At 44.2% G+C, this 12767-nt stretch overlaps 1 protein-coding gene across 1 annotated transcript in view; it reads left to right on the forward strand.

The window, feature by feature from the left end:
• The window catches only part of ITIH6 (inter-alpha-trypsin inhibitor heavy chain family member 6), a 42164-nt gene extending 31280 nt beyond the window's left edge, over positions 1-10884 (forward strand). The window contains 15 exon segments of the mRNA XM_077761933.1: positions 43-134; positions 136-728; positions 730-1148; positions 1151-1339; positions 1342-1457; positions 1460-1769; positions 3543-3635; positions 4930-4965; positions 5148-5302; positions 9419-9465; positions 9467-9678; positions 9681-9758; positions 10640-10686; positions 10688-10757; positions 10760-10884. Of these exon segments, the coding sequence (XP_077618059.1) occupies positions 43-134; positions 136-728; positions 730-1148; positions 1151-1339; positions 1342-1457; positions 1460-1769; positions 3543-3635; positions 4930-4965; positions 5148-5302; positions 9419-9465; positions 9467-9678; positions 9681-9758; positions 10640-10686; positions 10688-10757; positions 10760-10884 (2582 nt within the window).
• Positions 10885-12767: the final 1883 nt, after the last annotated feature.

Consider the following 12767-nt stretch of genomic DNA (forward strand, 5'->3'; position numbering starts at 1 on the left):
TTGGAGCTATATATATATATATATATATATATATATATATATATATATATATATATATCTCCATGCTTCTGCTGGCAGACATGCCTCTGGACTACCTGGACAGCTTGGTTGGGGCCTCTCTTTGGGCCCCTTTCCCCCAATTACTTTGGTGGCTCAAAGCTGGTGGTGGCAGGACAGATGCAAACAAGCAAGTGGGGACTGGGCATCCACCTGGCCGCCCGTTGCCCCAAGAGTCAGCTTCTTATGGCCTGCCACAATGAGGTGGCCACCAACAGCAGCAAGAAGAGCTTTGGTTGCTCAGGGGAGCCAGCCTACAATGTGGCCCACTTCACCTGGTGTCTCTGGGCCAACCTCACCATTGGAGAGTTGCTGGAGGCACACTTCCGAGCCCATGACACCTCCACTCACCACCTGCTGGGAGCCAAAGTCCTCAACCTGTCCCTTGAATACAATTTTGTCACACTTCTGACTTCACTGGTCACGGTGTAGCCCAAGGAGGCAAATGAGAAGGCCAGGATATAGATTTGCACTGCAGCTGGACCAGGCACCGTTATGCCCTCATCCACCAACAGGCATGGCCTAGGGACAGGCATAGCCCAACCAGCATTGGCACCCAAGGTCTCTCTCAAATCAAGGCCTGTGAAACTAAGGTTCTGCTTATTCTCAACTACTCCTGCCTCTACAACAATTAAGCCCAGTTGCAAGGAGTTGGAGCCATTGGGTCAGAGCACCACTGCCCTGTCCAGCACACCCAAATCCCCCAACTCCAGCACAATAAGATTTTGGCACCTTCGTTCAGCCAACTCTCAGTATGAAAACTGCTGCTTTTGTAGCCTCAAAATCTGGTGCCCTATTGCTTCTGAAGCCCAGTGTACCATCACACCAGAATCCTGGCACCCTATTACCCATGGATCTCAAGACAAAAGTCCCACCTCTAAATCCTGGCACCCTATCCCAGCGTAAAGCTGGCACTATGAAACATGTTATTCTACTGCACTCTAAACCTGGTGCTTCATCACAACCCAAACTGGATGCTCCATCACACCCCCAACCTAGGGTACTCATATCACAGTCATCCAAAAGCTTGCCACAGCCCAATCCTGGAGTTTCAACACTTCAGATGCCCAAGTTTCTACTACACACCAGACCCCACAGAACCTGCCACACCCTAAAGCCAAGATCCTCTTACCTAAGGCCCTTAAAATCCCGTCACTTTTTAAACCAGTACCCCACCTCCCCCAAATTACACGAGATTATCATCTTCCAGACTTAGGACCCCAATCCCCCAATAACCCCCAAACTCCATTACCCTCCAGACATGCCAGACGTAGGTCTCACCTTCTCAGAATCCAAGCACATTCGCAAGCACAACCTCAAGTCCCAGAAGTCCCAGCAGTACCATGACCACATGTGTCCTTGGAGAACCCCGCCCTATTCCCTTTCACCCTACCCTGCCCTCTCTGCTGCTCCCAGAAGGGGCGGGCATCAGCATGACCTGCTGCTGGGGACCCAAAGCACCAGGCGAATTTTGGGACTATCTGTGTCAGAAGCCCCAACAATAAGCCTACCCAGAAGTTCCGGGCCTATGCTCGAGGGCAGCCTCCCAAACCTGCCAGTCTTGCTATCTTCTAGCACCTTCCCTGAGGTGGCCAGCCTGCTCCATCTCCCTGAGGAGCTAGAGCTGCCGTCCGAGGCCACGGTGGAGTCCATATTTGTGGAGTCCTTGAACCCACTGGTTTTCTATACCTTCCTCACTCCTGACAAAGATGGTGAGTGCCATGGGCAAGAAGTCAAGCCATGAAAGGGAGGTATGAATAGAGCACCAGGAGCTTGGAGTGTACAAGGCTTCTGCAGATTCTAGTGATAGTACAGTTGCCTGCTTGCTTGCTTTGAGACTCTGAGATTTTGAGACTCTTAACCTATGTGGGCCTTAGTACATAAGCACAGTTAGAGCAGTTAGAGGTTCTGAGGGAAGAGAAATGTTAAGACTGGGAAGGCTAAACAAAAACTAACTAGACAAGCTGCAGCTTTGACATTTGCTTTCTTGGATAAGAAAATTGCTCATGCTTCCCAAGCAAGGTAGAGATACAAGTTTATAAATGGAAGTATCACTGGCCAAGGCAGTTCTGATTAGTTCTTTCATGCTACAACATCCCTGCTTAAGGAGAAAGGTATAAAAATTGGAAAAGATAATAATCACTATCTTTAAATTTCCCAGGGACTGTGAAATAATAAAAGCTAACATTTTTTAATTCTTCCTATGTGCAGGTCCTACTCTACGTATTGTACTTATAGTCCCTTATTTAATCTTCACACATACAAAAACTACCTGTTAATATCTGCATTTTACCCATGGGGAAACTGAAGCACAGAGAAGTCAAGTAACTTGTTTCATGTCACACAACTAGTAAGAACTTTGAACCTACATAATCTGGTCCCAGACTGAATGTGCTCCACCACTCCATTAATTATTCTGCCTTCCTAGGAGGAGCGACATTTCCTGGGTGACCTTATAGGACAGGATTAGAACAAGTTGGTGGTGGCAGTAAGTCACAGAGATATAAATTTGGGCATGAGATCCTTGACATGCCCCTCCTGCTCACCACCCACCAATATCTCATCCATCCTCAATTTTCAACAATATTACCTCTGACATTTTCCAGGTGAACTCACTTCTCACCATTCTAACTGTCACCGTCTTAGGGCAGACTACCATTGCGTCTCCCTTAGAAAACCATTCCAGCCTCCTCACTGGTCTCCCTTCTTCCTCTCTTAGGAGATTTTCTTTGCTATTCTCCCCCAGCAGCAAAAGGATCACTTAAAAACAAAGATTACTTCATGTCCCTTTCTTACTTAATCCCCATCAAGCGTTTCCCATAACACCTACAAGGAAGTCGAAAGTTCTCTTTATAGTCTATAAGGCCCTGCATGATCTGCCTTCTATCCCATACTTCTCGCTTTCTCCCACTCACTCTCTGAACTGGCTTCCTTTCTGTTCATCTAATGGGCCCTGCCTCACACCTATCCCCACTCGGGGACCTCTTTGAAGCAGTTCCCTCTGTTCCACCCTGCCCCCTGCCTGCCATCCTCAGCTCAGATGTCCTTCCCACCCTCCCCTCAACTACCCCAGACTTCATCAAGATTCTATAATTCCCTCAGTCACTTTATTATTTTTTCTTATATCATTTATCACCAATGGTAATTATACTTTCATTCATGTCTATCTCCTCGACTAAAGTACAAGCTTCACCAGGCAGAAATTATGACTGTCTTTCTTTAAATCACTGTATCCCCGATGCTTAAAGAGTGCCTGAATGAATGATGAATGAATGCATAAATGCTATAAGGAAGAATTTTGAACATAACTGAGCTTGAAAGATGAAGATGTTGTGGAGAGCATAACAATCCAGCCTTGGCAGTGTACAGGTCAAATTGGGAAGCCAATGAGGACTCTCCCAATCAGAAGGAAGATATTCCTTTTGGTGGGTCCAGGGTATGTTTTCCCTGGGAAGGATTTCTCTCAGTTCTTTTGTGCTTGGCAGGAAATCCGCGTTAGGATGGCAATTCTGAGGAGGTTCTAGGAGGAGCTGGAGGCAGCACAAAATCTCAGGGAAGTTCTGTGGGGCTAGCAAAAAGTGGACAAGAAGTTTATCTGACAAAAATCCCTAAGCTTTCATTTCCAGTTAGTTAAAATTCTCACAGGTGTTGTGTGAGCCCAGAGGAGGAACAGTGTATTAGTTTTCCATTGCTGCATAACAAATTACCACAAACACAACACCATTAATTATCCCACAGCTCTGTAGGTCAGAAGTCTAGGTACAGGTTAGTTAGGTTCTCTGCTCAGGATTTCCAAAGATTTCCAAGGTGCCTGCCAGAGTTCTTATCCTCTTCCATGCTCATTTCAGGTTATTGGCAGAATTCAATTCTTTGTGTTTGTGGGACCAAGATCCCTGTTTCCAGTCACTCTCAGCTTCTAGAGGCCACTTGGACCATTTTCATGTCCTAGAGGTTTTCTGCATTCCTCGCCATGTGGCCCTTTCCATTTTCAAAAACAGCTATGGAGAAGCTCCCTCGTGTCAAGTCCTTCTCATACTTCAAATCTCTCTGAGTTCTCTGTCTCTGATCTCTAGACCCAAATTTAAAGGGCTAATGTGAAGGGTGCCTAGGTGGCTCAGTTGGTTAAGCATCTGACTTCAGCTCAGGTCATGATCTCACAGTTCATGAGTTTGAGCCCTGCATTGGGCTCTGACAGCTTGGAGCCTGGAGCCTGCTTCAGATTCTGTGTCTCCCTCTCTCTCTGCCCCTCCCCTGCTTGCTCGCTCGTTCTCTCTCTCTCTCTCTCTCTCTCTCCCTCTCTCTCTCTCAAAAATAATAAACATTTAAAAATAAAGGGCTTAATGTGAGTAGACAAGGAGCCAGGCCCACCTGGATATTCTTATTTTAAGATCAAGTGCATCAAATAACATAACTTACTTACTAATGGGAGTGATAGCCTATCACAGTTCTGGGGATTCTACAGGGTGTGTACACTGGGGAATCTTGGGTACCATCTTAGAATTGTACTTACCACAGGCAGAGAACAAAGAGAAAATAACATTTCAACCAACCTGGAAAGATAACTAGAAATTGATCCTTGTAAGCTAAGGGAAAGGAAAACATTCCAGGTGGCAGGAAAAACAGAGGGAAATGGTCACTAGCAAGAGACAGCAGGGCATTCATAAGAATAGTCCGTTCAGTTGGGCTGGAGCATAAAGAGAAGACTAAAGAACTAGGTAGGGACTAGATTTCAGAAAAGAATTAAATGCTGAGCTCAGAAATTTGCTTCTCCGAGAGGAAGTGACTCAGGCTGGGGGGAGGGGGGAAGTCCCAGAGTTCCTTGGAATGTGATAGATCAATCCCTTACCAACATAGCCCCCCTATCCTTTGCAGGCATGTTGCCGAGCATCTTCACCTTCTCATCCTCAGGTATGCCAGCCACCCTCACTGTTCTGTTTGAGTACAGGACAGCTTGTACACTGGGACTGGGAGCTGGGCACTCTCTGAGAAAATAGATATGGTCTCCTACCGTCCCTTCCTATCCCTCCCCCTCTCCTTCCCTCCCATTCCTTCGAGGGCATAACTTCAGAGTTGTATCTCCTGCCTTGCAGTGGATGGGGACCCTCACTTTGTGATCCACATCTCATACTCAGAGGAGAGGGTCTGCTTCATACTGGATAGGCTCCCAAGGGACCGGCTACAGCTCACAGATAATCCAAAGGAAGAAGAGACCCCCACCAAGGACTCCACCCCATATAACACCACAGCAGGACATACTCATATCAATACCCTCAGATATTTGTGTGCTAATACTAACAAACACATAACAGTGTACCTCACTAACACATAAGTACACATTCAGACACATGAAAACACACATGAATACATGCTAACATCAAGACATTCACAGATACACACATGGGCATATAATAAACTCGTACAAATACACACCTAGGCACACATATTTCAACACTCTCCATACCTACCCGTAGTAACATACAAAGATGCACCCAGATACACAGTGATACACAATACATGCCCAGATACACGCAATGACGCATATATCAAAACAGTCAGACATACACGCACCGATACTCCCAGATCCATCTTAATACCCAGGAATTCAGCACACACTGGCACACATACTCTACTACTCTAAACATACAAAGTACACCAATGCAGGTCCCTATCCTTAAACCTAAAGAAGCTATAAAGATGCAGCAAATAATGCCCAAAGCCAGCAGAAGAAGGGAAATAATAAAGATTAGAGCAGAAATAAACAATATAGAAACAAAACAAACAAACAAGAAAACCAAACAGTAGAACAGATCAATAAAACTAAAAGCTGATTTTTAGAAAGAATAAACAAAATTGATAAGCACTAGCCAGACTTCTCAGAAAGAAGAGAGAGGACACAAAGAGATAAATAATGAATGAAAGAGGAGAGATCATAAATAATACCACAGAAATACAAACAATTATAAGAGAATACTATGAAAAATCATATGCCAAAGACTGGACAATATGGAAGAAATAGACAAATTTCCAAACATTCACACACTATCAAAACTCAAACAGGAAGAAATAAACATTTTGAACAGGCCCAAAACTAGCAAAAAATTGAATCGGTAATCAAAAATCTCCCAACAAATAAGAGTCCTGGGCCAGACAGCTTCCCAGGGATACTACCAGAAATTTAAAGCAGAGTTAATTCCTATTCTTTTAAAACTGTTCCAAAATAAGAACAAAAAAAGAAAAGAAAAGGACAAAGAAATGGAAGGAAAGCTTCCAAACTCATTCTATGAAGCCAGCATTACCTTGATTCCAAAACCAGACAAAGATTCCACGAAAAAGGAGAATTACAGGCCAATATCCCTGATGAATCTGGATGCAAAAATTCACAATAAGATACCAGAAAATTGAATTCAAGAGCATATTAGAAGAATTATTCACCATGATCAAGTGGGATTTGTTTCTGGGATGCAGGGCTGGTTTAGTATTTGCAAGCTAATCAATGTGATACATCACATTAACAGAAGAAAGAATAAGAGCAATATGATCTTACCCACAGATGCAGAGAAAGCACTTGACAGAATACATCATCTTCTCTTTATAAACCCCACAAGAAAGTAAGAATAGATACCTCAACCTCATAAAAGCCATATATGAAAGTCCCACAGCTAGTATCATCCTCAGTGAGAGCTTTCCCCCTAAGGTCAGGACCCCAACAGAGGTGTCCACTCTCACCACTGTTGTTCAACACAGTAGTGGAAGTCCTAGCCTCAGCAATCAGGCAACAAAGAGAAATAAAAGACATACAAATCGGCAAAGAAGAAGTCAAACTTTCACTCTTTACAGACGACATGATACTATACGTGAAAAATCTGAAAGACTCCACCAAAAACACTGCTAGAAATGATACATGAATTCAGCGGTGTTGCAGGATACAAAATCCACCTACAGAAATAGGTTGCATTTATATACACCAGTAATGAAGCAGCAGGAAAAGAGATACCCTAGGAATAAACTGAACTGAGGAAAAATATACACTGAAAACTATAGAAAGCCTATGAAATGAATTGAAGAAGACACAGAGAAATGGAAAAACATTCCATGCTGATGGACTGGAAGAACAACTAGACCAAACTGAGGACTGATGGGGGAGAGGGGGGAGATGAGCATGGAGGGGGGCACTTGTGGGGATGAGCACTGGACGTTATGTGGAAACCAACCTGACAATAAACTATTTGTAAAAAAAAAAAAAAAAAAAAAAAAAAAACCGCAAAAACAAAGCATTGTTGAAAAGACCCTGAATAGCCAAGTAATGTTGAAAAAGAAAACCAAAACTGGAGGCATCACAATCCCAAACTTTAACATGTATTATGAAGCTGTAATCATCAACACAGTATGGTATTCGCACAAAAACAAACTCATAGATCAATGGAATAAAATAGAGAACCCAGAGGTAGACCCACAAATGTATTGCCAACTAATCTTTGACAAAGCAGAAAAGAGGATCCAGTGGAAAAAAGACAGTCTCTTCAGCAAATGGTGCTGGGAGAACTGGACATCAACATACAGAAGAATGAAACGGACCCATTTTTTTTTCCATACACAAAAATAAATTCAAAATGGAGGAAAGGCTTAAATGTGAGACAGGAAACCATCAAAATCCTATAGAAAAAAATAGGCAGCAACCTCTTTGACCTCGGCCACAGCGACTTCTTACTAGATATGTCTCTGGAGACAAAAGAAATAAAAACAAAAATGAACGATTGGGACCTCATCAAGATAAAAAGCTTCTGCACAGCGAAGGAAACAATCAACAAAACTAAAAGGCAACCTATCGAATGGGAGAAGCTATTTGCAAACGGCATAAAGGGTTACTATCCAAAATATATAAAGAACTCATCAAACTCATCACCCAAAAATCAAATAATCCAGTGAAGAAATGGACAGAAGACATGAATATACACTTTTCCAAAGCAGACATCCAGATGGCTAACAGACACGTGAAAAGAGGGTCAATATAACTCATCATCAAGGAAATACAAATGAAAACCACAGTGAGATACCACCTCACACCTGTCAGAAGGGCTAAAATTAACAACTCAGGAAAACACCGATGTTGGCGAGGATGCAGAGAAAGGGCAACCCTTTTGCACTGTTGGTAGAAATGCAAGTTTGTGCAGCCACTCTGAAAACCAGCGTGGAAGTTCTTCAAAAAAAGTAAAACGTAGAACTATCCTATGACCCAGATATTGCACTGCTATGCATTTTTCCAAAGGATACAAAAATGCTGATTCGAAGGGTCACATGCACTCCAATGTTTATAGTAGCACTATCAACAATAGCCACAGTATGGAAAGAGCCCAAATGTCCGTTGACTGATGGGTGAGTAAAGAAGATGTGGTATATATACACAATGGAATAACTACTCAGCGATCAAAAAGGATGAAATCTTGTCATCTGCAACAATGTGGATGAAACTAGAGGGCATTATGCTAAGTGAAAGAAGTCAGTCAGAGAAAGACAAATATATGATTTCACTCCCATGTGGAATTTAAGAAACACAACAGATGAACATAAGGGAAGGGAAGGTAAAATAAGATAAAAACAGAGAGGGAGGGAAGCCACAAGAGACTCTTAAATACAAAGAACAAACCCAGGGCTGCTGGAGGGGATGCTGGTGGGCGATTGGCTAAATGGGTGATGGGCATTAAGGGGGAAATTTGTTGGGATGAGGGCTGGATGTTATATATGTAAGTGATGAATAACTGAGTGCTACTCTGGAAACCAGAGTATGTTAGCTAATTTAAATTTAAATAAATAAATTTTAAAAATATACGAATAAAATAAAATAAAATACACCAATGTAGACATATACCCACCATGACACACACAGAAGCATGCACACTGACACCCCCAGATATATGTCAACATATACCAACATGCAACCAGACACATACAACATAAACTACGTACACATATACACACACACACATATGTATGTATATACACACACATATATACTGTAATATAGCACCTTTCCCAAATATGCAGATGCACTGATATGTCCAGAGATATTCATATGAACTAACGAAACACACACATGTATACACTCAGAAACATACACACACATGCAAACAGACCCACTGGGGTGAGCAGGTATGCACATACATACATGCCCACACACTGTACAAGTAGGAGCACCCAGATAGGCACTGGTAGGAGCACTTTCCTCAGGAGCCTACTTTCTAACCACAAATCCGCACTACGTAATCTGGACTGCAGGCTCTCTCACCCCTTCTTGTGCTGCGGGTAGCCATGTGAATGACCATGTGAAAGCCCATGCTCCACGGACACACTCTCCTCCCTCTAGGGCTGCCCGCTTGGGGTACCACCAAGACCAGGTCACAGGGAGCAGAACCAGCTACTTTCATGTTATCAGAGTTACTACAGATAAACCAGGGGCCTACGCTATCACCATTCCCCACCAGAGTACCTTGCTCCTGTGCTGGGACTAGCCTGTCTTGCTGAAGAGGCCTCAGCTGGAGCTCCGTGTGGTTGCTGCAGCCGGCCTTAGCCTCCACCTTAGGCCTCATCTCAAGTTCCTTGTTCTTTGGCGCTGCCACAGGAATCCAGCACCCTGCAACTACCCCACCTGGAGTTCTATGTGGTCAATGTCTCAGGCCTCAGTCCCTTGACACATAGACAGCTTAGTAAGTGCTGCTGAGGCTGAGAGGGGTTGGAGAGCACCAGTCCCAAGATAAACCCCTCCAGGGTGAATAGCCAGTGAGCCTCCAGCACGCTGACCCTCAAATCACAAAGGGAATCAGAGCCAAGCTCTGCCCTTGGGAGACACCTAGTCTGGGAAGACATGGATAGTGGTCACAAGGAGTTACCAGTGCTAGACAGAAAACAGCCCAGGAAGATGAAGCAACCCAGGGTGGGGCACCTCACCCAGCTTTGGAGCTCACAAAAGATATTTTGGAAGAGAGCGACCCACTCTGAGTCCGAAAGGCTGAGTAAAATTATAGAGGCAAAATTGAAGGTTGGAGGAGATGAAGCTGGAGTGGTCAGAGTTCACTTACATCCAGGTCAGAATTCCTGGATGAGGAATTTGGCTTTATCCTAAAGACAGTGGGGATTCGTGAAAGGTTATAAGCAGAGGAAAGACACTCAGGTCTGGGTATTACAAAGATCCCCCTGAAGGTTGCTGTAAAGGATTGCAGGAAGCCAGACTATAGGTCAGGAGACACTGGAAGAAACTGAGGCTGAGGCCCACACCAAAGACTTTGGGCAGTAATGGTGGGTTGGACAGATATGTTTACTTCCTTTGGGCCTCCCTACTGCTCTCCTCTCTTCCCCTCTAATTTGCCTGTAATCTCCTCCAAGCCTGACTTCTCCCTCATCTGCTGCAATCTCATCCACCCTGGCTCTCTTCTTCCATACTATACTCTTGTCCCATCTGGCTCTTTTACATTTCCCACAATTCTCACTCACTTCCTTCCTCCAGGTTTTTGCCGCCCCTCTTCTCTCCTACATTTCCTTCTAGATTTCCTGCTTTAGGCTCCTCTCAGAGCTCTTAGTGGGAACTCAGGCCAGTACCGTGACTGGCACGTAGGGCAGTTCCAGCACACAGACATCTGGGCTGGTGGCAGGGCCTACGGGACTAAGCCTGCAGAGGCACCAAGAGCCAAGTGTGCCAGTGGTTATAGGAAGAGGCTGCTAAAGGGATCGCTGAGGCTGCTGCCCTGCTGGGCTTCCTGCTGGCTGGTGAAGTGCTCTCGTGTACGGCAGCTGCTGGGCTACCTTACCTTTCCTATGTCCGGTAATGGCCCTTGAATCCCAGAGCCAGGATACTTGAATTTGCGAGACCTGGAGGCCAAGGCACAGGGTGAGCAAGAACAAAGATTTAGAGACATGGAAACACACACAAAGACACACACTTACACATGAAGTAAGTGACACATACACAAGGACACACAAACACACACAAATATGCAGGCCTGTAGACGCAGAGGCTTAGGTACTTCTGCCTCTTCACAGTCCAGCCTGTCTCCAGTCTCCACTCTCTTCAATTCATACTCCACAGCAGCCTTAAGAGTGACCTTTTTAAAAACAAAAACCTTAACCGAATTATCAATACTGCTCACAACCTTCTCTGGTTCCCATGGTGTAGTTAAGGTTCTTGAAGTTCCTCTCACAAACCATGCTCTCTCCTACACTGGGCCTTCGCATGTGCTTTTCCTTCTGCATGGGACTCCTTTCCTTGGCTTCAGATAGGTAAATTTTACACGTCCTTCAAGTCTTAGTTGTCACTTCCTCTAGGAAGCCTTTACTGACCCTTCTCCTAGATTGAGTTTGGGCGTCTCCTATGTTCCTATCGTCCACCCCCATTCCATCCAGCTTCACTCATTATAGTGTGTAGTAATTATTTATTTACTTTTATGGGTCCCTGACTTAGACTGTGAGCTCTTTGAGGGCAAGGAACTTTTCTGAATCATCTATGTATCTCCAGCGCCTAGCATGTGGTAAGAGCTTAGTAAATGTTTGCCGAATGAATGAATGAACGAATGGACAAAAATAATCCAATGACACAGCAGTAGACACACACGCATACACACTTACAACCAAAGACACAGGATCATACACAGAAAGACAGCAACAAGGACACAGACATAGATGGGGAAATAGAGCAATAGAGACATATGGAAACACAAAGGAGAGGGATCTCAAAACCAAGAAAATAGACATAGGGAAACATAGTCACATACCAAGACTTTTTGTAGCAAAGACTCAAGGACACAGACACATGCAGAACACACTAAGTGTGAAACAGGAGCACAAACTAATATATATTGAGAGATCCAGTGGCAAAAACATGGGGATACAGGCACCTAAACAGTGGTAAACACCAGCTAAGAAATAGGGTTAGGCCAGGCAATTGAGACATGAAGACAGGCAAACTGGGGGCCCAGGTATAGTGGATACACTGTGACATAGGGACACAGGAATTTAGAGAGATATATCCTAGAATAAGTAGACACAGGGATGTGTACCCACAAACACAGCCATACGGATACAAGCTAGAAATGGGAACAGAAACACAGGAACATGTCTGGAAGGAGCAAGATAGGAATAAAGAAACTTAGACACACAGAACTTAAGCAAATGGGCAGAGACACAGTGACAAGGAAATCTATCGAGAGATGCAGGGAGGCAAAGACACAGAATCAAGGTAAATCTGGGGATAGCCAGAAGTAGAGACACACAAATAGACCACTGCAAATGAGGGTATGGGGACAGTGAATCAGGCCCAGGGACACAGAGATAGTAGCTCAAAAGTAAAAAGGCATGGGTAGGAGATACGAAGATGGCGGTGGAATAAGAGGGCACTGTGCTCACCTTGTCACATGAACACAACTAGATAATTATTAAATCATCTGAAATACCCCAGAAATAGACCTGAAGATCTATAGAACAAATTCCAAAACTAAAGGGAGAAAAGAGGCCATATCAAAAAAGGTAGAAGTATGGAGATGTGAATTAGGGAAGAAATGGATCCTGGGTGCTGCAGAGAGGACAGATCTGTGGTTGCAGAGAATGGCAAGCCAGAGAGGAGCACACAGGGCACAAAGAGAATGCTTCCCTGAAGCCATTGGCTTGGAAAATTAGAAGGGCTGAATTCATGAGTTCTTGCAACCAAGGTGGCTTAAAGGGTGTAG

Source organism: Crocuta crocuta, unplaced genomic scaffold, assembly GCF_008692635.1.
Source record: "Crocuta crocuta isolate KB4526 unplaced genomic scaffold, BGI_CrCroc_1.0 scaffold1289, whole genome shotgun sequence".
Taxonomy (NCBI): Eukaryota; Metazoa; Chordata; class Mammalia; order Carnivora; family Hyaenidae; genus Crocuta; species Crocuta crocuta.